Consider the following 21,317-nt stretch of genomic DNA (forward strand, 5'->3'; position numbering starts at 1 on the left):
CAAACTCCACCCAGAAAGGACCCAGACTGCTCCATCCAGAAATCAAACCCATGACCTTCTTGCTGTGAGGTGACAGTGCTACCCACCCAAGTAGTTGATGGTTTAAACGGCCTCATCAGAACATTCAACCCACACGCAGTTGGTTCAGATTTTCTGATAGTCCAATTCACCTTAAAAATTACTTCCTAATTTACTACTTTTCTTCTTAACAATGTTGGTCTTAAGCAGAAAAACAAGTTTAAATAAAAACAAGGAACTATTACAGAGAAGAGCAGCTTCATATGTGCCACTCCACATCATGTATAGATGTATACAATAATAGGCATATGCTTAGGTAAGGGCTCAAGGGAGGAGAAAACATGCAAACCAATTCAAATAAAATGTAACATGGCATCTAATGAAAGAGCAGTCAACCGTCTGCAGAGTGGTACACTGGGAGCATTTGGTTTGCAATCTCTAAATATTGAACTATTACAGAAAGTGTGTAGGTCAGGTCTGCAATGATCATTTGTTCCTGTAAACAATACACTATCATAATAGTTTACATGCCAGCGCCCAATTTGTGACAAGGGTAGCATCAATCAGGCAAGTTTGGACCCTGAAGTGAATTGTTTGGTTGTTGGCTTTCTTTATCCTTTTAATTCTCTGCACATTGTCTTGCAGCTATGCCTTTGCCACACGCTTAAAATCGGCCATCCTCTTTATTGTCAAGGCGTGGCACTGTACCTATACACATCAGGTAACTGGTGGCATATTACATTTTTTAACCAGTAAGCTTTACACAGCTCAAGCATCTTGCCACCTCCCCACTGCTCACATTTATTGGCGCAATAGCAGTTAATAAAACACCAACTTTATTTTCCACCTTAAAGAGTTTTGCTTTAATAAAATACTAAAAGGTGTGGATGAAAACCAAGTTATAGTTCATTTTAAAAATATATAAGTGCCCTTTCCTATTTGAAATCCAAAGAGAAAAAAAAAGCAGGCAGCACAGAGACCATATCAAGGTACTTTATTCTGATCAATGTACAAATGTTTTGCACACACTTCAGCGATAACGGTGCAGCTGTAGGGTGTTGCGTCTCCTCCAGGCAGCACGACGAGAGCCACCAATGGTGAGGTGGAACTTGTGGCCCTTGCCCAAGCCACGGCTCTTCTTGCCAGCCGAAGTGAGGCCTCGCATTTCCCGGTGCTTGTGCACGGCCTTTGTGATCCATTGTGTCTCGGGGTTGCGCCTGATAGCCTTGTGGGAGGTGTCAACCAGGATCACCTCAAAGAATTTGTATGTGGAGTCTTCACCCACCCAGTAAGAGCTCAGCACACGGAGACCACCGCAGTGACGGCCAGCACGCTCCTGAAAAGAGAAAAGGGGAAAACCTATTAAACCTTTTAATTCTGTACAAATGTAAATGAATCACAATACATCAAAAGAACAAAAACAATGTACATTAGGGTCATTCAATCACAAAACCAAATGCTGTAATAAAAGTGCAGAACTGGTATTTTGTTGAAGACAGTACAATCATTTACACATGAAGTAAAAGGAAGGTTATTTTACACGACAAATTTAAAAAAATTGGGAAGGTTTTCAGTGGTGCAAAACTAGGAATATTCATTTGACAAAGGCAGTGGTCGCTCAAAGGTTAGAGTAAAGGACTACTGATCAGAAGGTTGCTGGTTCAAGCCCCACCACTGCCTGATTGCCACTGTTGGGGCCCCTGAGCAAGACCCTTAACTCTCAATTTTTTCACTGCACTGAGGAAACCCACACAGACACGGGGAGAACATGCAAACTCCACACAGAAAGGACTCATCAAACCCGGGATCTTCTTGCTGTGAGCCACCGTGCCACCCAACAAACTGTTTGCTACCGATTATCTGCATAAGCTGTGGGCTCGGCAGTTAAAGTATTGGACTGGTAATCAGAAAGTTGTTTGTTTACGCCAATCCATCACCAAGTTGTCATTGTTGGGCCCTTGACCCTAAATTCCTCATCTGCATACTGTTGTAAGTTGCTTAAGCTAAAACATCTGCCAAATGCCATAAATGCATAAATGGTTTAAAAGCTACATTCGGAATAAGTTACTGTTCTTCATTTCTGCTACAATCACTTCAAAAAGCTTTTTTTTTTTTTTAATAAAGCAAAATTTGCTTTGCAGAGCACTAAAAGTCTGCATATAAACAGAAATGCAGTAAAAGTCCATCTTCCTAAGTTTGCCTGCTAAATAATACACGTTGACAAGCTGATTTCGTAGGGAAGTATTTACAACAGTAGAGAAACAATGCAATGACTGCTGGGTTCATGTGTTAATGATGTTTGTTGTCTTGATCTAGAACAAAGTACACAGTTCCTTTAAGTCAGCTAGAGGAAGCAAGCAAAGGTGAACACATGCACAAAATGTGAGTTACAAATAACCTATGCTCTCATTGTGCATTGGTAGTCTGCACTCGAAATTTAACATGTGAACAGTGTGAACATCTTATGCTGAGAAAGCTTGTCTAGATAGACAAAAACAAAAAAGGGAAGTCAAGCTTCTAGTTTTTTTGGCAAGTTATACGACCTTGATTTTGAACTTGTGTTATTTAAGTTCTTACTTCTAAATCTCAAGACCTTATTGTAGTTTTTTTTGTAAGTTGGTTGTGCACAAGTAAGTAAGGCTTCTCTGAAACCCATTATTGTTTGTTTGTGTTTATTGCCATTCCAGCTCAATTTGGCTATGTACATGGCATTAGAGGTGGGTTCAAAACCTAGTTTAAGCTAAGTAAAAGTTAATGTACTATATTTGACTTTAAATCTTTAGGTAATTCAACAAATTCAGAATTTTTTGTGGGTTATTGCGTTCGAAGAGGTCTTTCATATTTGTGTCTGAAACCCATTAAACCCACCAACGAGCAACTAGTAGGTAAAACAAAGATGGAATGTCAGGACGTGCTTTAAATATGCGATATTCGCTGCTCATTTATGGCATTTATTCAAAGCTACTCAACTGTGACTGCATATATTGTAAGCAACCGAGGGCTAGGGGGCATCTTTCTCAGTAGACCAACAGTAGCAAGTTAGTAGTGGGGTTTCCGGTACCTTAATCTCAAAGTTAACACTGCACTGTGCACCTAATTTACATGAGGCTGCTACCCATGTTTCCACAGCCACATGTCTTTGTTTGGCACCCTCAGCAGGTACAGTTCGAAGTATAATGTCAAATATACGCATGGTCATTACTCCTCCAAAAACAAGCACTATGCAAAACTATCAGTTCACCTCAAAAACACCATGTGAACCTAGTGGCCATTTTCCCCCACATGGGTCATGTCAGACATCAGTGCAAAGCCACTTTGTTTGGTTGATTTAAACCTCTGTTTTTAGTGTAAGGAGAAAAAAAAGCTTGGACATAAAAGGAGCCATTAGTTCACATACGAGCACAAAAAAAACAAGTGAACTCAGACATTGTTGAATGGCTAGGTTGAAAACCTGCAGTTGCACGGACTACTTGAAAATAAAATGCAAGACCCCTAGCAGGAAATCTTCAGGTAAAGACTAAATAAACAGAAGCCCTCTCCAGAACCGTTGTTCATTAAATATAAATCTCAGTTCATCAGGGAAGAAGAGAAGAATCAGAAAAGCTTATAGTGCACCTACCTCAGCAGTTGACTGCAGGCTGCGGGCAAATTTCAGCTGGTTGACACCATGGTGCACAGGCTTGCCGTAGGTGGCACCCTTAGGCACGGGACGTTTGCGGCCACCACGGCGCACACGTACACGGTAAACGACGTAACCTGTAAGCAATGCACATACACATGGTAAATTCAAAGTGTGCAAATTTTGGATTAAGTCATCAGGACTGGCATGGATGGTGAAACTTTATTTAATGAGAATAAACCTCGCGGTGCTTTTTGATAGAAAGGTGGTAAAAAAGGGTTCCAAGTTCTTTTTCCACATGAACTTTTTTAAACAGCAAATCTAAGGTAAACTCAGTAGACTGAATAAGTGAATAAGATGTTTTTTTTTTTCACCTGGCAAGGGAAACGGGAAATTATTTGTTTATTTTAGGGCTGTCAAACGATTAAAAATTTTAATCGCGATTAATCTCAGAATTTCATATAGTTAATCGCGATTAATCGCTTTTTTTTTTTTAAAGAAGAAAACAAGGATTTTTAAGTAAAATGTTACAATTAAAATGGTGAACATATTTTATGCTAAATGTACTTATGTTAAAAACTGCTGGGACAAGAGAAAACTGTAAGGGAGTTTTATTCACTCACATACTAGGCAGTAATTCTATCCAGCAGAGACCCCTGACTTCATATAAATGTCAGATAGTAGGTTAGAATTTCTCCAAACATTGTAGATCAGCGGTGCTTTAGGTGGGATAAGGCGTAGTTATTGTAACAGACTTTTCTGTGCTTGTATCGTGACATTTGATGGACGTTTCTACACGAAGTGAGTGTGTTTTGACCCTTTGGGGTTTCCATAGTTCATGGACTAGCATGCTTGGCTAACGCGATGACTCCAGCTGTCCGGTACCGTAACAGAAAAAGTAATAAAAGTTTTCTGCTCCCGACAACTTGTGAATATACTGTGTATTTATTTCTTTATTAAGCAAGTGCATCACTACACGCTTGGTTACATTATGTTAACAAACCGCAAATGAAAAACGGTGGCAAGTCTCAACATGAACTACGGATGACTCGCAGGGCCAAATAGAATTTGCGTTAACGGCACTATTTTTTAAAATCGCGTTAAATTGAGATCGCGTTAATGCGTTATTATCGCGTTAACTTCGACAGCCCTAGTTTATTTAGATTTAAACGTCATGTTTTACACACTTCGGTTACATTAATGACAAACAGTAGTTACTGGTTAAACAAGATTAATGTGAAACACAATCATGGACAATTTTGTATCGTAAATGTATCTCTGGAATGAAACCGGGTCCATTGAATATTTATGGCTGCAAGGTAAGTTCGAACAATTCTTGTGTTCTCTTGGGTGAGGATTTTGGTTTCAGGCATGTGTAGTTGCCGTCTTATGTATTTGGGGGCATTCTGTCAGGATGCGTTTTACCCTAATGAGCGTTCGGCAGTTTTTCCAGGTTTTTCCTTCTTCGGGTGATGGTGGGTCATTTGGGTTTCATAAAATGTGTGGAAAAATGAACACAACTGCTGTACTTACCCTGCTTGGCCTTGTAGCCCAGTCTGCGTGCCTTGTCGGGTCTGGTGGGTCTGGGGGTACGGTGGAGGGAGGAGAGCTGGCGATACTGCCAGCAACGAACACGCAGCAGAAAGCGCATTACGTCCGACTGCTTCTTCCTCCAGAGCTCCTGCAAGTACTTGTACGCACCCATGATGCCTCAACTGGAGAGAAACACCACAAATGTATTAGCATGCAAAGCTGGAAATATTTCACAACCAATCACGTTTACACAGTAATTGATAAGAGCAAAAACACAAGTCACCACTGATGCATCTATTAGACCCTATGTAACACTGACAACATAGCTAATTCAAATATAAGCACACTTAATAGTACAGATGTTTATATCTCTACTGCAGATCCCAGTCTTAACAGCTATCGACTGACAGACACCCCTAATAAAAAATACTACACGCTACCCAATCAAAAGGTGTGTATGTAGACCTATCACTCATTTAAACCGAACATATTCTGACAAATGTTTGTGGGTCTGAGTGGAAATCAGCCTTGGTTCAGTTCTCAGTATAAGCATGGTACCACCTTGGAATTTTTACATTACTTGCATCCAGACTCTCAGCATTGTTGCTCTATTATATTTAAAAGTATTTCTTCCAAAACAACCAGTACCAAGTGTATAGACAACGGTACATTTATTTATTTGGATTTTCACATCATGTTTTACACACTTTGGATTCATCAGTTCAAATCTTTAATGTCTCAAACAGACAATTTTGTATCTCCAATTCACCTCACTTGCATCGTCTATGGACTGTGGGAGGAAACCGGAGCTCCCGGAGGAAACCCACACAGACAATGGTATATAGTAAAAGAAAAATGGATCAGAACGTTGTCATTCACAAGCCAAGTTTAATAAACAGGTCTGCAGGTATACAAAACCAGGTTCAGACGTTTTGGTTCCTGAACCAGTTTGAAATTAGTGTATAACCTGTGCAACAGCACATGCATGATAAGTGTAAAGCCATGCATGGTCCTAAGATCCAGATGATGAGTTACAAGTGTGACCAATACAAGCATCAACTATAGACCCACATGCAGGAACCTGAACGTCTTGAACTGGTTAAATACGACTACACAGTGTCTGCTCGTTGCTAATAAGCAAGCAGCACTAATAACCCAATTTAATGGTAAAGTAAAACTGTATGGAACTGTAAGTGTTAAAACAGTGACTATACTGCATCCAACAACAATATAAGTATATATGATCCACAAAGCAACAGTCTCTGCTACACTTTCTCTGTAGGAAAGAACAACAAAGTATCTAATATTCACAAATGCCGCTAAGCTAAAGTCAACCGAATAGCCGCCATGCCTCAGTCATGTCTGGTTGAATGTAGCCTGTTAGCAACACAAAACACTCAGCAAAGCCTACAAATGAGAAAACCAGGACTATTCACTGCACTATAACCACATACAACTCACTGTTTATTATATATTATACTATACACAACACAATATATAATATCATTAAAGCATAACTACATGCTTAATCTCATATGAAGTGCCTAGCTTTAGCATACACCGCTCCTATCGGCGCTAGTCCAGATAGCACGACAGACATTAAACGTTAAAATAACACATTAAACATGACTACAACTTCACAATCATTACAACAGCACTATGTCTAAGTGCTCCGGCACATCTCTTACAAACATTAAAGTTAGATGGCTTTATTTAATATGAGATTTTAAACGGATTCTCTTTCCAGAAAAACAGAAAAAGCTCTCTTACTCGATGGCGTACTAACCGGAAAGAAAGAGAAAAGTACCCAGGATGCTTTATCAAAACTACGTGAGGACATTTCCGCTTAAACCGCGCAGGTTGCTGGGAAGTGTAGTTTTTGGACAGATGTAGTCGTATGTTATACAAATAATAATAATAATAATAATAATAATAATAAATTAATAATAAATCATTGTGTAATTGTGTTGTAATAATGTATTTAAAAAGTGAGATTATAAAACGGATAGTTCCGGTCCTAAAATCTGATTGGCTGAGCCGCGTTCGAAGCCGTTGTAAAATCCCCGATAAACGCACACCTAGGACCACCTCACATCATTCCATATTAATACGCCACTGAATAGAAAAAGTTAATGTTATTTTCGCCCTCATGTTGCCTAGCAACACTGTTAATCGAACTATTTTGCGTCGCGGAAGAATGCTTTATTGTAAGTTTATACACAATAAATACATTTATGAATTAAACATTGTTGTATTTATTATATTTTATGTTGACCACCGTTTTATAAAAGCAATAAGCCACTCGAGACCGTGCGTTACTGCTGTGATTTTAGCACGGGGAAAGGAGTTTTAGTCATCCCCGTGCTAAAATCACAGTAATGCACGGCCTCTCGTGGCTTATTGCTTTAGCGTGTCTTCTGTTTCACCAGAGAATGCTGACGCCGATTTGCATTTCGAAGCACTTTATTTTATAAATTAATTATTTATAAAATACTACAAGTACAAATCATTTATTTTAAGTAAGCGTTTTATTATGATCAAGAGGCTTTATTGCCATTTCAGCTATATAGAATATACATATTAAAACGAAACAACGTCCTCAAGGACCAGGGTCAACACAGAACAAAAAAGTGCAAGACAATACAATAAACACAGTGCAAATAAACCAGAGTATGATAAAGACAATAAGGCCTACATTAGATACAAAAGACATTTCTAATCTAAAAACTAATTAAAGGACACAAGACTAGAGACAAGAATGGTGTTGGCCAGTACATGGTACTGAGTAAATAATAAGTGAGGTAAAAACATATTCTGATATACAGTTAGCAGTGTAGGGTTTTTATAGTAGTAGAGATATAAAAAGAGTAAGGTGCAAAAATGCAATATTGTGCAAAGATGCAAGGATGCAAGTAATACAGTGATCAGGGTTGCAAATACTTCACACCTTTACTTACCCGTACTTAGGCTCAATCTACTTTCTGCGTGTTTTGGGAGGTGGAACAAAAATAGAGCACTTGGAAAAAATCCACACAGACATAAAAAAAACAAAAACATACACCTGACCAAAATAAAGCGCTTGATGTAAATTAAACAAAAGTACACAAACACATGCAATAAAAAGAATGTCACATTGTTTGCAGGACACAATTCTTAAAAATGACATTGTATGCTGTTGCATCAAGATTTCCCTTCACTGAAACAAAGGGACCCAGTAAAAAAGACCTAAATCTCCAACCATTGTTCTCCAACCAAACTTTAAAAGTCTATGATAGCTAGATAGGGTGGCATGATTTTGAATAATAGACACACGATGCGTTTCGAGGCAGCACCATGGGTACATTTACATTTTTGGCATTTTGCAGACACTTTTATCCAAAGCGACTTACATTACTATAACAGTATATTGTCTAAGCAATTAAAGGTTAAGGGCCTTGCTCATGTGTCCAGCAGTAGCAACCTGACAGTGGTGGGGCTTGAACCAGTGACCTTTCGATTACTAGTCCAGTACCTTAACCACTAGCTACAACTGCCCTGGATTAAGGGCAACTGGGTAATGCTGTCGCCTCACAGCAAGAAGGACTTGGGTTTGATTCCCCAACCATGCTATCAGAGTCCTTTCTGTGTAGAGTTTGCATGTTCTCCCTCTGTCTGTGTGGGTTTTCTCCAGATGCTCCAGTTTCCTCCCACAGTCCAAAGACATGCAGTCAGGTTAACTGGAGATAATGGAAATTGCTCCAGTTGTGTGTGAATATGTGTTTCCTGTCTTAATAAATCAGACCCACCAGGATAAAGAATAAAGTGGATAAAAGGATAAATGATAAAGGATAAAAATGATAAATAAAAACGGTCCCATCACGTCTATGTTCCAGACTCCGGTACAGCTGGTGGCGTTACTGCTCCAAAAGCTTGATTACCAACCTCCAAAACCCGTTATAGAAGAACATTATGTAACATGGAAGCGTAATTAAACTAGATTTATTCTTTTCTGTAAACAATAATTTCTCAAATACGAGAAACTAAAACCTGGAGGCGATGAAACTTAATAACTGAAAGAGAAGAAATAGGTAATTTACTACACTAACCTTAACGACTGTGTGTGCTGTTTTATTATTTAATCGCTCTTGTTGTGGACATCATGTTTTTATTATTATTTATTATTATTATTATTATATGTTCATATATGTATCTGATTGTATAACTGACAGTTACAATGAGATGCTTAATTCAGCCACAGCCTGATCAAAATCACTACACAGATACAATCTGGTTCATCTAACAGACCGAGTTGCTGAATATGAGCTACACATGAACCTGTTTTTTCTTTAAAACTGCTTTAATATTGATATAAACCTTATTATTTAAGTCCTGGATGGTTTGTAGCGTGATGTTAGAGCATTCCTTAAGCACATTTGTTATTCTTTAGGATATAAAAGAATCAAAGAAGTGATCTACAGGGGTTGGACAAAATAACTGAAACACCTGGTTTTAGACCACAATAATTTATTAGTATGGTGTAGGGCCTCCTTTTGCGGCCAATACAGCGTCAATTCGTCTTGGAAATGACATATACAAGTCCTGCACAGTGGTCAGAGGGATTTTAAGCCATTCTTCTTGCAGGATAGTGGCCAGGTCACTACGTGATGCTGGTGGAGGAAAACGTTTCCTGACTCGCTTCTCCAAAACACCCCAAAGTGGCTCAATAATATTTAGATCTGGTGACTGTGCAGGCCATGGGAGATGTTCAACTTCACTTTCATGTTCATCAAACCAATCTTTCACCAGTCTTGCTGTGTGTATTGGTGCATTGTCATCCTGATACACGGCACCACCATTGGATGCACATGGTCCTCCAGAATGGTTCGGTAGTCCTTGGCAGTGACGCGCCCATCTAGCACAAGTATTGGGCCAAGGGAATGCCATGATATGGCAGCCCAAACCATCACTGATCCACCCCCATGCTTCACTCTGGGCATGCAACAGTCTGGGTGGTACGCTTCTTTGGGGCTTCTCCACACCGTAACTCTCCCGGATGTGGGGAAAACAGTAAAGGTGGACTCATCAGAGAACAATACATGTTTCACATTGTCCACAGCCCAAGATTTGCGCTCCTTGCACCATTGAAACCGACGTTTGGCATTGGCACGAGTGACCAACGGTTTGGCTATAGCAGCCCGGCCGTGTATATTGACCCTGTGGAGCTCCCGACGGACAGTTCTGGTGGAAACAGGAGAGTTGAGGTGCACATTTAATTCTGCCGTGATTTGGGCAGCCGTGGTTTTATGTTTTTTGGATACAATCCGGGTTAGCACCCGAACATCCCTTTCAGACAGCTTCCTCTTGCGTCCACAGTTAATCCTGTTGGATGTGGTTTGTCCTTCTTGGTGGTATGCTGACATTACCCTGGATACCGTGGCTCTTGATACATCACAAAGACTTGCTGTCTTGGTCACAGATGCGCCAGCAAGACGTGCACCAACAATTTGTCCTCTTTTGAACTCTGGTATGTCACCCATAATGTTGTGTGCATTGCAATATTTTGAGCAAAACTGTGCTCTTACCCTGCTAATTGAACCTTCACACTCTGCTCTTACTGGTGCAATGTGCAATTAATGAAGATTGGCCACCAGACTGGTCCAATTTAGCCATGAAACCTCCCACACTAAAATGACAGGTGTTTCAGTTATTTTGTCCAACCCCTGTACTTCTACAGTTTACACTTCAGAACTTACTATAACATTCAATGATATTCAAACTGGGTGATTATGGAGACAATAAAAGATCTCAAACTACACTCTAATTATTTCTAATTAATATGTAAACAACAAAGAAAAAGAAGGGTTGCACCATATGGTGCACCAGGTTTAGTAAAAATGGACTATATTTGTAGGCTATTCAAGGATTAAGCAAACAAACCGCACCAAATAATTCTTAACAGATACCATCCATACCACCATATCATCAAGGATCCCCCAGTGTTATTAGGATTTTAACATCATGTTTTACACTCTTTGTTGCATTCATGACAGAAACAATAGTTACTCATTAGATAAGATTCATCAGTTCACAAGTTTTTAATGTCAATTCTGTATCTCCAATTCACCTCACAAGTCATTTACATTTACAGCATTTAGTAGACACCTTAATCCAAAGCGACTTACATTACAGGTACAGTATACAGTCTGAGCAACTGAGGGTTAAGGGCCTTGCTGAAGGGCCCAACAGCAGCAACCTAGCAGTGGTGGGGCTTGAACCAGCAACCTTTGGATTACTAGTCCTGTGCCCTAACCACTAGGCTACAGCTATAAAGGCTAGGCTACAAACATATAAAGTTCCATCTATTTCTGTTAATAAAACTTTTACTTGTGACTGCAGTTTTGCTTTACTCACGCAGGTTGCATTTTCCTCTACGTTTTTGCATTTATTTCTTTGTATTTGTTTCTCCCAATCTAGTAATTTACATTTTCCAACTACAATTGTTCTGCCTCTGTGCTGGCCAGTAAAATTCTTCTGTAAACTTTATATGGATCTGCATGGGGGCACGTCATGAAGGACATAATTCTCCAGAAGGACATAGTACGCTGTAGCACCATGATTTCGCCAAACTGACTGTACAGGATCCAGCCAAAACCATTAAAAACAGACCCACACTATTAATGCTTCTTCACTAAATTGGTATTATTAGCTGCTGCACATGGCCAGGCTGCTAAACACCTGGGATAAGTCACTTCGGAAAGATTTGCGAGTTTTTTTTTTTTTTTAGATACTTGGGTTTTCTTAACCTACGACAAGGATGCAGAAGGTTGATTTCCATCTATAAACAGCCATTAGATAAAAGTGAATGTGTTGTCTGCAATGTACTGGGTTTTTCCAGTGGTGTATTCCTGCTTTGTGCCCAGTGTTTTTAAATAGACTGAACCCACTGTGCCAAATAATCTAATGGTGGTCTGCCTTAACACCACTCCAACCAATAATTCTAGTCTTGTGTACAGCTTCTTGGTTGTGGAAACTTAATCCAGGAATCTTCTTGAATACCTCTTGTGCTACTGCTTTTAGAAACAACAATTCTAAAGTTAGCGTTTTACCCAAAGACAGACAATTTTGTGCAAAGCCCTTTGCTTCTCTGAACTGTTGTTCTAAGACTATTTTTGAAATGCCTTGTAAATAATGTTGACCAGTGCAGCTCAAGAAGGGTAACAGAAAATTATTAGACAAATAGAATACTATCATAATCTCATTTTGAATGTCACCAAGCTCTTTTCTATGAAAACTCCCACAGTTTGCCTATCGAGAATAATGACTTGATGCATTTGGGAAAACGTGTTTTTAAAATATCACTCTAAATAAAAGAGGTGTCCACATACATTTTGCCAAGTAGTGTGTCAATATTTAAAAAAAAATTGTACATATGATGTGCAGCCAGATGTGTAACTCATTCTTTAATCTCTGCCTGTTCTACATTTGTTTTTAGGGCATTTTCAAGGACGTGACCATGGGTAAGGGCTGTAAGGTGGTGGTTTGTGGCCTGGCCTCCGTTGGTAAAACAGCTATTCTTGAACAGTTACTGTATGGCAACCACACAGTAGGTTAGTCTATCTTTCTACAAAAATTCTGAAGTACTGATCAACTATTACTAAATAATGTGTATTTATTAATGAAATGCAGGTATCAGCTTGTATACTAACTGTTTCAAATAGTTTTACTTCAGTTTATACTGAAGTTGTAACTGACAGTTTATTAGGTACACTTACCTTATTCTTACCAATGTTGGTGTTTGTCATGTACTTTTACAAATAAAATAGAGGAACTGAAGTGCAGAAGCTTGACGACAGGTGTACAACAGGATACAATTGAACATTGAGGTCCTTTTTTAAAGGGGCAACAGAGCTATATATATATATATATATATATATATATATATATATATATATATATATATATATATATATACGTATATACAGTATATAAAAGATAGACATATATATATATACACACACACACACACACACAACAAGGCATTAGGCACACTGATCTGAATTATACATTAATTACTTATTTTATAAGCTATACCTTACTAATCAACGTTGTGGGTATACAATTACTGACTGTACCCCATTGGTTGCTCTGTACATTTAGTCACCCCCATGTATGAATCAAAGGGGACCCTCATAGAACCCCCATTGATTAGATATTATTTAGGTGGTAAGGACATTGTAGTGTGTGTGTGTTGTTGGGATTTTTTTGGGTAGGAGTTTCCAATAAAGAGGCCAGTAAGTTTAAACAGTATTGAAAAATCTCAACAGCACTGCTGCACCTGATAAACTCATACCAGAACACCACACACTACTATGTCATTACCATTTTAGTGGCATTACAGGGCTAATGCATGTCACCATAATTTTTGTTCATATTTATACACATATGTTCACTAAACATATCTATTGAAATGAGAGTGGCACTTGCTGACTGGGAAACAAACATTTAAACTGGATTTTCCAGTCCATCACAGTAATAAAATCACTCTTAGCAAACATGCTTTTACAAACCTATAGTTCTGTAATTGCTGTTGCAGCGTGATGCTTTTGGAGTCTATGGCAGCTGAAAACCACTAAACCACAAGCTCATAAATCAGCAAACACTGTACGTCACGTACGTGCAAAAGCATGATGTGCCTTTGGCTACAGTATTACTGCAATCTTTGTTCATAGAGAAATTTACAAGGTACCACAGTAATTAGTTGGGTATTGTGTTCATGAAACATTCCCTCAATACCCTTATATTTCATCTATTAATGTTAAATCAAAGGCACTTGAGTGGCTCAGCAATAAATTACACTATCCCACCACTGCTGGGATCCAGTCTAAGCCTATCAGGCGTCTACATACAGAATAGTCAAAGGCACTACATGGCTGAATGTGAATGTGTGGGTGGACGCCCAGTTAATTTATGGATTATGACTACTTTAGCCACACTCATTGCTAAAAGGTGCATCGTCCAGCTATGTAATACTCATCACCATTAACTTTTAGGTTAATATTTGCCGTCTGCACATAAAAATACACCCCTTTTGTATAAACAGTAACGTGCAAAATAATTAAGTTACTATGATTATTGTTCAGGTGCAGAATCAAATGAAACCCAGGAAGATATCTACGTCGCCTCGGTTGAGACGGACCGTGGTGTTAGGGAACAGTTACGGTTATACGACACCAAAGGGCTCAACGATGGCCAGGAACTTCCAAAACACTACTACTCTGTAGCAGACGGCTTTGTTCTCATCTACAGCACCGACAGTCTGGAGTCCTTCAAGAAACTGGATGTCCTGAAGAAAGAAATCGACAAATCCAGAGATAAAAAAGAGGTACAAAGGCATTTATTTGGTGAATAGTGTAACCTGACGAAAGATTAATGATGGAACATTTCACCTAGTGTCATCATTTTTACATTTTTTCGAGGCAGTGTTGAGGCCTTTGCAATGTGCTCCTTTATACACGAGCATGATTGCATCACATTCTTTATGATTTTATTTTTCCAGCCGCTCCCGTATATAGGGGTCGCCACAGCAGATCTGAACCACATACTAGTCTTTTGGTATCCATTGGGAAGCCATTTGGAAGTTGTCATTCTTAAAAGCTGTAGAAAAGTGCATCACCCCCGATTTGATCAAGGAGAGCTGGATCACCACTTGTCCCCTCCGATAAGTGTCCCATCTGCAGCCAGTGTTAGGTTCCAACAGAAAATCTCAAGTCACTGGTGTGCATCACTTGATCAACTTTCAGTTCCATGCTGTGTTGATTTTTGCTTTGTCAGTTGTTACTGTCAGTGCAGGTTAAATCATTATATAGTAGCATCTGGAACCAAAAGGAACCAAATAATGGAATAATTTACAACAAAACTGCCTTTTAACTTTGAAACCTTACTGTTCATCACTAGTGCTGATGTCTGTAAAGCAATTTCATTCAGTTGTTAAAAACCTGTTTTATGTTGTCGTGACCAGGTGATGGTGATCGTACTGGGTAACAAGACAGACCTGCGCGAGCGGCGTCAGGTGGAGCAGGATGTGGCTCTGCAGTGGGCCCGAGCTGAAAAGGTGAAGCTCTGGGAGGTCAGTGTGACCGACAGGAGCTCGCTCATCGAACCCTTCACTACACTCACCAGCCGTCTCACTCAGCCTCAAAGCAAATCCGCCTTCCCCCTGCCCGGCCGCAAGAGCAAGGGAACTCCCGCCAACGACATCTGATCCTGGCGTTAAAAAAAGCAGAGAGCACTTAGCAGGTCATTGAGAAGCAGTAAGCACTAGATTTATGGTAGATCTTAATAACAAGCAGCTAATAATTTAAACTTGAATAAAAATGTAGAACTGTGGCAGACGATAGAGGGATAGTGTTAAGCTCATTTCATGATGTTTAGAAATAAAGACCCAGACTGTATTTAAATGGATGCGTTTGGGATCAGTCAAAATGCATATTGGGTTGACAGACAGGGTGCTTTAGCTTCAGCTATTCTGATAAGGTTTGATATTGGTCATTTTATAAATAGCTCTTCCAACAGCATTGAAATACAACTGTAGGGCTTACAGCATTTCAGCTTCAGCACTTGAAGCACAGGTGCTGTATTACTGTATTACTTCCGTTTTGTAGCAATAGGCTTTAAAGTATTTTGTTTTAATAGATTCTATTTGGGTGTGGAAAAGTTAGGGTACGTGTCCACTTGCGAATTTGCCTTCCTAAATTCTGTTTGTTTCCACAGGGTGCATGATAAGTGGGTCGGCACACAGGTGAGAAAATTGCGAACAAAAAGTGATGAGAAAAGGTATAGATAAACTTTTTCTTCATAAACTATATCTGTGAATAGATAAAGCACGGTTACGGGGCACAACGGGCACTTTTCCAAATGGATACCAGACAGATATCATACAAGTGGACACACAGCATAGAGCTTAAAACTGTAGACAAGTAGCTATTTTTATAGTAGTAAGATTTAAATCCAAACTATTGTTTATTTAATATAGTTCTAGTGCAAATATCTACTTTGTTTACACAATGGTTTTTTTAATTATTTTAATTAAGAGCCACATATGAGCATAAAAATCTGTAAATGTTAAATAAATGTAGTTCTTGATCTTATTGCTTTATTTTCTTTTGAAAGTCACATAGCAATAATGTTAAATATAAATGTGCTTTACATAATGGATTGGTTCATGATCCTTGATGTAATGTTCTTGGAACCACAAATCATCCAGACATGCATTTAGAGCAATGGTAATGAACGTAGAAGACAACTGCAGGAACAAGAAGCAATAAACTGCACACCAAATCATCCCAGTCTTTACTCAAAACAACAAACCTCATCCAGCTAGTCATGTTTGGAGACAGCAAGGTCGTGTGTATGAACCCAAGCCAACATACCAACAATAAGTTCTGAAATTATGGTAGGAGCATCATAATATGGCGCTGCTTCTTTAAACAGAACTGTGGCATTACATAGCATATTACCAAGCATACAACCAAGACTGGTGTTTAAAGAAGAAGGTGCTTGCATGCCCTAGCCAATCTCCTTACTTAAATCTTATTAAAAGGGTTTTGCTGAAATGTGAAATGCTTTACAAGGTACTTATGGTATTTAGTGTCAATACTGTATTTTCTCCATAACATTTATGCTCATGAATGCAGTTTGTTCATACTTGTAAGTACAAAAACAGAGTAGATAATTGCGGTAGAAGTAAAATGTAGTTAAATATTTGTTTTCCCCCCGACATACTGTATTATTAACTGTTGCATGTTTTCATTGGGAGTGTTTTTAATAAAACGAAACCCATTGATTTAACATTTCTGTAACATTAATAACTACCACTGATTTACATTTCAATACATTTTTCTGTACTATAGAAAGAAAGACAATCTGTTTATAAATAAAGTCTATTGATTGTTGGGCAGCCAATAAAAGTTTGTGTTTATTAATCCATCCATCGAACTGCTTTATCTCAATCTGAATCTCTGGGTCACAAATCATCTGGGCCAGGCAGAGACTATAAAAGAGGCAGGTGCTCAAAGTGAAAAGGGCACATACAGGAGTGTTTTGTGCCTAGAATTGTAGGGCAGGGAAGCTTTCAAAACATCATGTGTCCACAAAGCTACACAATGAATTCAGATCTCTATTCTCAATTCCTAAAATCAATCATTTTAAGGGGTGTCCACATACTTTTGGCCATATAGTGCAGTTTGCTCTGTGGCCTGCACGGATTGTTTGTTTATTAGGATTTTAACGTCATGTTCTACACTTCTGGCTACGTTCATGACAGAAACGATGGTTACTCATTACACAAGATTCATCGGTTCACAAAGTTTATATCGAACAGTCATGGACAATTTAGGAGCACCCAGAGGAAACCCACGCAGACACGAGGAGAACATGCAAACTCCACACAGAAAGGACCTGGACTGCCCAACCTGGGGATCGAACCCAGGACCTTCTTGCTGTGAGGTGACAGTGCTAGCCACCGTGCCGCCGGCCTGCACAGATAAACAGAAATGCTGAAATACCGATGCTAAGCATTTTCAATCATCGGTGGCAAATTCTACTTATCCTTTTATACATTTGAAGTAAATCCATACAGTCATGATCCAAAATGATGTGAAAAGCTTTTCCTAAAGAGTGGAGGCTGTGACAGGGTGAATAAAGACCGACTGCATATTGGATGTGATGTCTGAATGTTGGTATCCCCAAGCTGCTGCTTATATAGTGTATGATCTAAGAGCGCTGCTTTTAATATGATCTATTATGGCTGAATAAAAATTCTATGAAACCCTTGTGAGTGAAACCGTCCCTACTGCATTACTCAGACTGCAATATGTAGACATGTGATTTTATGAATGTGTCTGTGGCTGATTTAGTCGCTCATGAGTAAATCTTGCTGACAAAGACAGACAGGAGCATACATCGAATTAAACTTTAATAGCAGAGGGAAAAATACATTACAGTCAGACATCATGCTGTGACTCAATTTTTTACAAGCAACCAGGATTGATAATGACGGCCCCTTTAAAGCAGTAACTAAAATCAATTTACAAGAGCAAAACGAACAAAGGAAGACACGTTAAGATCAATTATTGCCAAAGGAGAATTCTACAAGGGTCAAGAGAGAAAGAAAGACACATTTAATGACAATCAGGAAATAAGACTTTAATTTCACCATAAAAATCCTCCCCACACTCTATTCTACAGCCGAACCCCATCCATCCCTCCCTCACCCTCCATTGTACACCCCATCCCTCTCCATGTCCCTTTTCCTCCCTCCAGCAGTAGCACACTCCGTGGGTCATTATGTGGCGTAGCGTTTGGTCCATTGCTTGGCTATCCTGTCGTGCTCCGGTCTGTTGTTTGTGTACTGAGTGGCGATGCTTCCCACAAGCGGGTCGGCTTTTCAGGGTGAAACGGGCAACAAGAACAACAAAAAAAAATGTTGAATTAAACCATTGTTAATATTTTAACAAGGGCACAGCAAGATGTCAATGAAACCAAGCACCAGTCAAACAGTCATGTGATATTTCCCAAACCACATACTGGAACACAACAGTCCATATGGTTTGGATAACCAGTCAAACGCAGGAACTGAACCTGACTTCATGTCTTATTCGGTCACAACATAATTTTTAACATGCAAGCAAACATGATGAGTGTGAGAAGGCAAAGTGGTGGAGACGCTAAGAGCATTATAAAGACAATTACCAGATACCGCAAGATACCTTCAAATGTCTTGTGGAGTCCATGTCTCAGCAGGTCAGATTTGTTTCCACAGCATATTTGTACGGTGGTCCTAATATTTTGGCTCATAAGTGTACATAGAACGCTTTTATGTCTCATATATACATATACACCGAAATTCTTTCTTCGCATATCCCAGGTTGTTTGGAAGCTGGGGTCAAAGCGCAGGGTCTGCCATCACACGGCACCCCTGGTTAAGGGCCTTGTTCAAGGGCCAAACAGTGGCTACATGGCAGAGCTGGGATTTGAACTCTCAACCTTTCTGTTGATAGCCCAAAGCTCTATTCACTAGGCTACCACTGTCCCTTACAAGTGAATGCAGACTGCAGTTGAATTAATGCCAATGGATAGCATCAGTCTGAGTAAATACTAATGCTTTTAAATTCCTCGTTTACATTTTCCATCAGTAAAATTCCAACCAATGAATGAAAGACTTATAAGACTGATGATAAATTTCCAGTCGTACCCCATCTTACACTTTTTTCTGGTCTTCTGAAAGGTATGTCAGAAAGTCCGTATTCACCTAGTGCTTTTCAGCAAGACAGTGGAATGATAAGTGGGTCTCTGCTGTATCTCTCACCTTGTGGCCTGTAATAAATGCTAATGTGGCTCACAATTATATACTAATATAATAATGTGGACAAAGGTGTGTAAAATTTGTAATAATGGTAATACAAGGCTTAATGTCATGTAATTGTGCACAGAATTCTCGTTACTTAAACCGATTTTGTAATTAAGTTCAGTGGTAGCTCAGTGGTTAAGGTGCTGGACTAGCAATCATAATGTTGGCAGTTCAAGCCCCACCACCACCACTGTTGGGCCCCTGAGCAAAGTCCTTAACCCTCAATTGCTTAAACTGTATTCAGTCATAACTGTAAGTCGCTTTGGATAAAAGCGTCATCTAAATGCTAAAAATGTAAATGTAATTACGCGGCTCTCCCACCAGATGGTGGTAAACATCCACTAGTATGAAAACTATACTTGCGAGTCTAGCAGTCAATAGACTAAAACTGTTTACATAAATTTGACATCATTAGTTTATTTATTTAGTTGTTGTAAAACTGTTAAAATTCTGATAATTCATAATTTAATCAAAGTTCCCAGCATTTCATTTAATTTTTATTTTTTATTACATCTGCTAGGTTGTAATTTCTTTCATAAACTTAGAAATATAAACTAAGTAAACAACTTACAAAAATGGCTCACAATGGTGACTGACTAACCTCCTGTCCTGCATTTTCCAAACCTAAATCACTTCTAATATAAACTGAGAGCACGTCCGTCACATGCGGACAGCCACATGTAAATATTGGGTGGACGTGTAATACCACTGAATGGCATAAACGGCGAATTGTCAAATATATAGCAAGGTTTAAGGAATCTAATACAATAAGGACCCTTAAAATGTGCAAAGCACATTGATATCCACAATGTTTAGGTTTAAGAAGATGCTGCGGTACTTAATGCACATAAATACAGTATATTACAAAACATTATACAATTCCTTGGCTGCTTGCACTACCCCCAAGCTAGCTGAGGGCTGCAGACCACCTTTTCCGAAACGCTTGTTATCATTGGCTGCTTCTTCACACCAGCCAGCAGTGAATTTATAACCGAAATGTTCTGCATACAGAAGGTCACATTATGCCGTGTTTATCCACCACTAGTCGAGCCAGTACTTCAACCTGACAGTAGTAGTCGCTGTTGACACCCCAACGAGGCAAAGCCCAAACCGACCCTTCCTCCGAGACATGGGTGCTTGTATGCGTTTTTAATCATTTATTACTTTATTTACTTTTTTATTACTTAATTTATTAAAACTAAGATTCATATTTCGATCAATATACCAGACAAATCAAAACTTCTCATTTATATTTGTAGCAACAACAAAAAATGTCTGCAGCATCATACATGAGCATCAACCAGCTGTATGTATGCTCACACCTGTAACTGCCAGATCTGTTTAATCTGCTATATTCTAGGTCTCAAGGACTAAGCTCCAGCATACAGCCATTGCTGGCAACACTGCAGCTTTAGCCCGAGACCATACTATTTACATAGACTGCTCATTGGCGAATGCGGGGCTTGAACCCTGAACTCTCTGATCAATGGCCCAGTAACTTAACCATTGTGCTACCGCTCCTACAGGTGACATCAGTTCTGAGGAACACTAACAGCTAACAAAGCCCATTACATGCCTAATGAGGTGAAAGGTTTGTGAAAGGTCTGCAGGATAATGACTGAAATTATTCTTATGAATTCAATACTGATTAATCATGATGATCACATCTCAGGGAATTTAGGAGCAAATTAGTTGTATTGTATTATTTTATAATGAAAGATTTTCTTACTATAATGTATTATGCAAAACTTCATGCTTTGT

At 39.1% G+C, this 21,317-nt stretch overlaps 3 protein-coding genes across 5 annotated transcripts in view; 1 reads left to right on the forward strand and 2 right to left on the reverse strand.

The window, feature by feature from the left end:
• Nucleotides 1-997: 997 nt before the first annotated feature.
• On the reverse strand, nucleotides 998-7,016 carry rpl15 (ribosomal protein L15). Its single transcript, XM_063010411.1, has 4 exons — nucleotides 6,941-7,016; nucleotides 5,171-5,352; nucleotides 3,638-3,774; nucleotides 998-1,354 (listed from the first exon to the last, which is right to left on the reverse strand). Exons 2-4 carry the CDS (start codon nucleotides 5,340-5,342, stop codon nucleotides 1,049-1,051), a joined length of 615 nt encoding a protein of 204 aa, XP_062866481.1. The 5' UTR covers nucleotides 5,343-5,352; nucleotides 6,941-7,016; the 3' UTR covers nucleotides 998-1,048.
• A 2,098-nt stretch (nucleotides 7,017-9,114) lies between these two features.
• Nucleotides 9,115-17,103, forward strand: nkiras1 (NFKB inhibitor interacting Ras-like 1). 3 transcript variants are annotated; one of them, XM_063010430.1, is made up of 5 exons: nucleotides 9,115-9,237; nucleotides 12,642-12,756; nucleotides 14,290-14,531; nucleotides 15,168-15,459; nucleotides 15,920-17,103. In XM_063010430.1, the coding sequence occupies exons 2-4, from the start codon at nucleotides 12,663-12,665 to the stop codon at nucleotides 15,408-15,410; spliced, it is 579 nt and encodes a 192-aa protein (XP_062866500.1). In that variant the 5' UTR covers nucleotides 9,115-9,237; nucleotides 12,642-12,662; the 3' UTR covers nucleotides 15,411-15,459; nucleotides 15,920-17,103. The 3 variants fall into 3 exon arrangements, with proteins under 3 accessions (XP_062866500.1, XP_062866509.1, XP_062866491.1); XM_063010439.1 differs by having other exon boundaries at nucleotides 15,168-15,445; XM_063010421.1 differs by having other exon boundaries at nucleotides 15,168-17,103.
• A 1,002-nt stretch (nucleotides 17,104-18,105) lies between these two features.
• ube2e1 (ubiquitin-conjugating enzyme E2E 1) overlaps nucleotides 18,106-21,317 on the reverse strand; it is a 33,626-nt gene continuing 30,414 nt past the window's right edge. Inside the window, exon 6 of the mRNA XM_063010449.1 lies at nucleotides 18,106-18,589. Within this exon, the coding sequence (XP_062866519.1) occupies nucleotides 18,492-18,589 (98 nt within the window). The 3' untranslated portion in view covers nucleotides 18,106-18,491. The remainder of the gene's footprint in view (nucleotides 18,590-21,317) is intronic.

The sequence above is a fragment of the Trichomycterus rosablanca genome, chromosome 2, assembly GCF_030014385.1.
Source record: "Trichomycterus rosablanca isolate fTriRos1 chromosome 2, fTriRos1.hap1, whole genome shotgun sequence".
In the NCBI taxonomy this organism is placed as follows: domain Eukaryota; kingdom Metazoa; phylum Chordata; class Actinopteri; order Siluriformes; family Trichomycteridae; genus Trichomycterus; species Trichomycterus rosablanca.

What these genes read in the sequence shown, in the direction of transcription:
- nkiras1 (XM_063010421.1), top strand. Translation starts at nt 12,663, where the DNA reads ATGGGTAAGGGCTGTAAGGTGGTGGTTTGTGGCCTGGCCTCCGTTGGT. An exon ending in GTATGGCAACCACACAGTAG is followed by an intron (nt 12,757 to 14,289) that starts GTTAGTCTATCT and finishes ATTATTGTTCAG; the next exon opens with GTGCAGAATCAAATGAAACC. An exon ending in AATCCAGAGATAAAAAAGAG is followed by an intron (nt 14,532 to 15,167) that starts GTACAAAGGCAT and finishes TGTCGTGACCAG; the next exon opens with GTGATGGTGATCGTACTGGG.
- rpl15 (XM_063010411.1), bottom strand. Translation starts at nt 5,342, where the DNA reads ATGGGTGCGTACAAGTACTTGCAGGAGCTCTGGAGGAAGAAGCAGTCG. An exon ending in GGGCTACAAGGCCAAGCAGG is followed by an intron (nt 3,775 to 5,170) that starts GTAAGTACAGCA and finishes CATTGCTTACAG; the next exon opens with GTTACGTCGTTTACCGTGTA. An exon ending in GCCTGCAGTCAACTGCTGAG is followed by an intron (nt 1,355 to 3,637) that starts GTAGGTGCACTA and finishes TTCTCTTTTCAG; the next exon opens with GAGCGTGCTGGCCGTCACTG.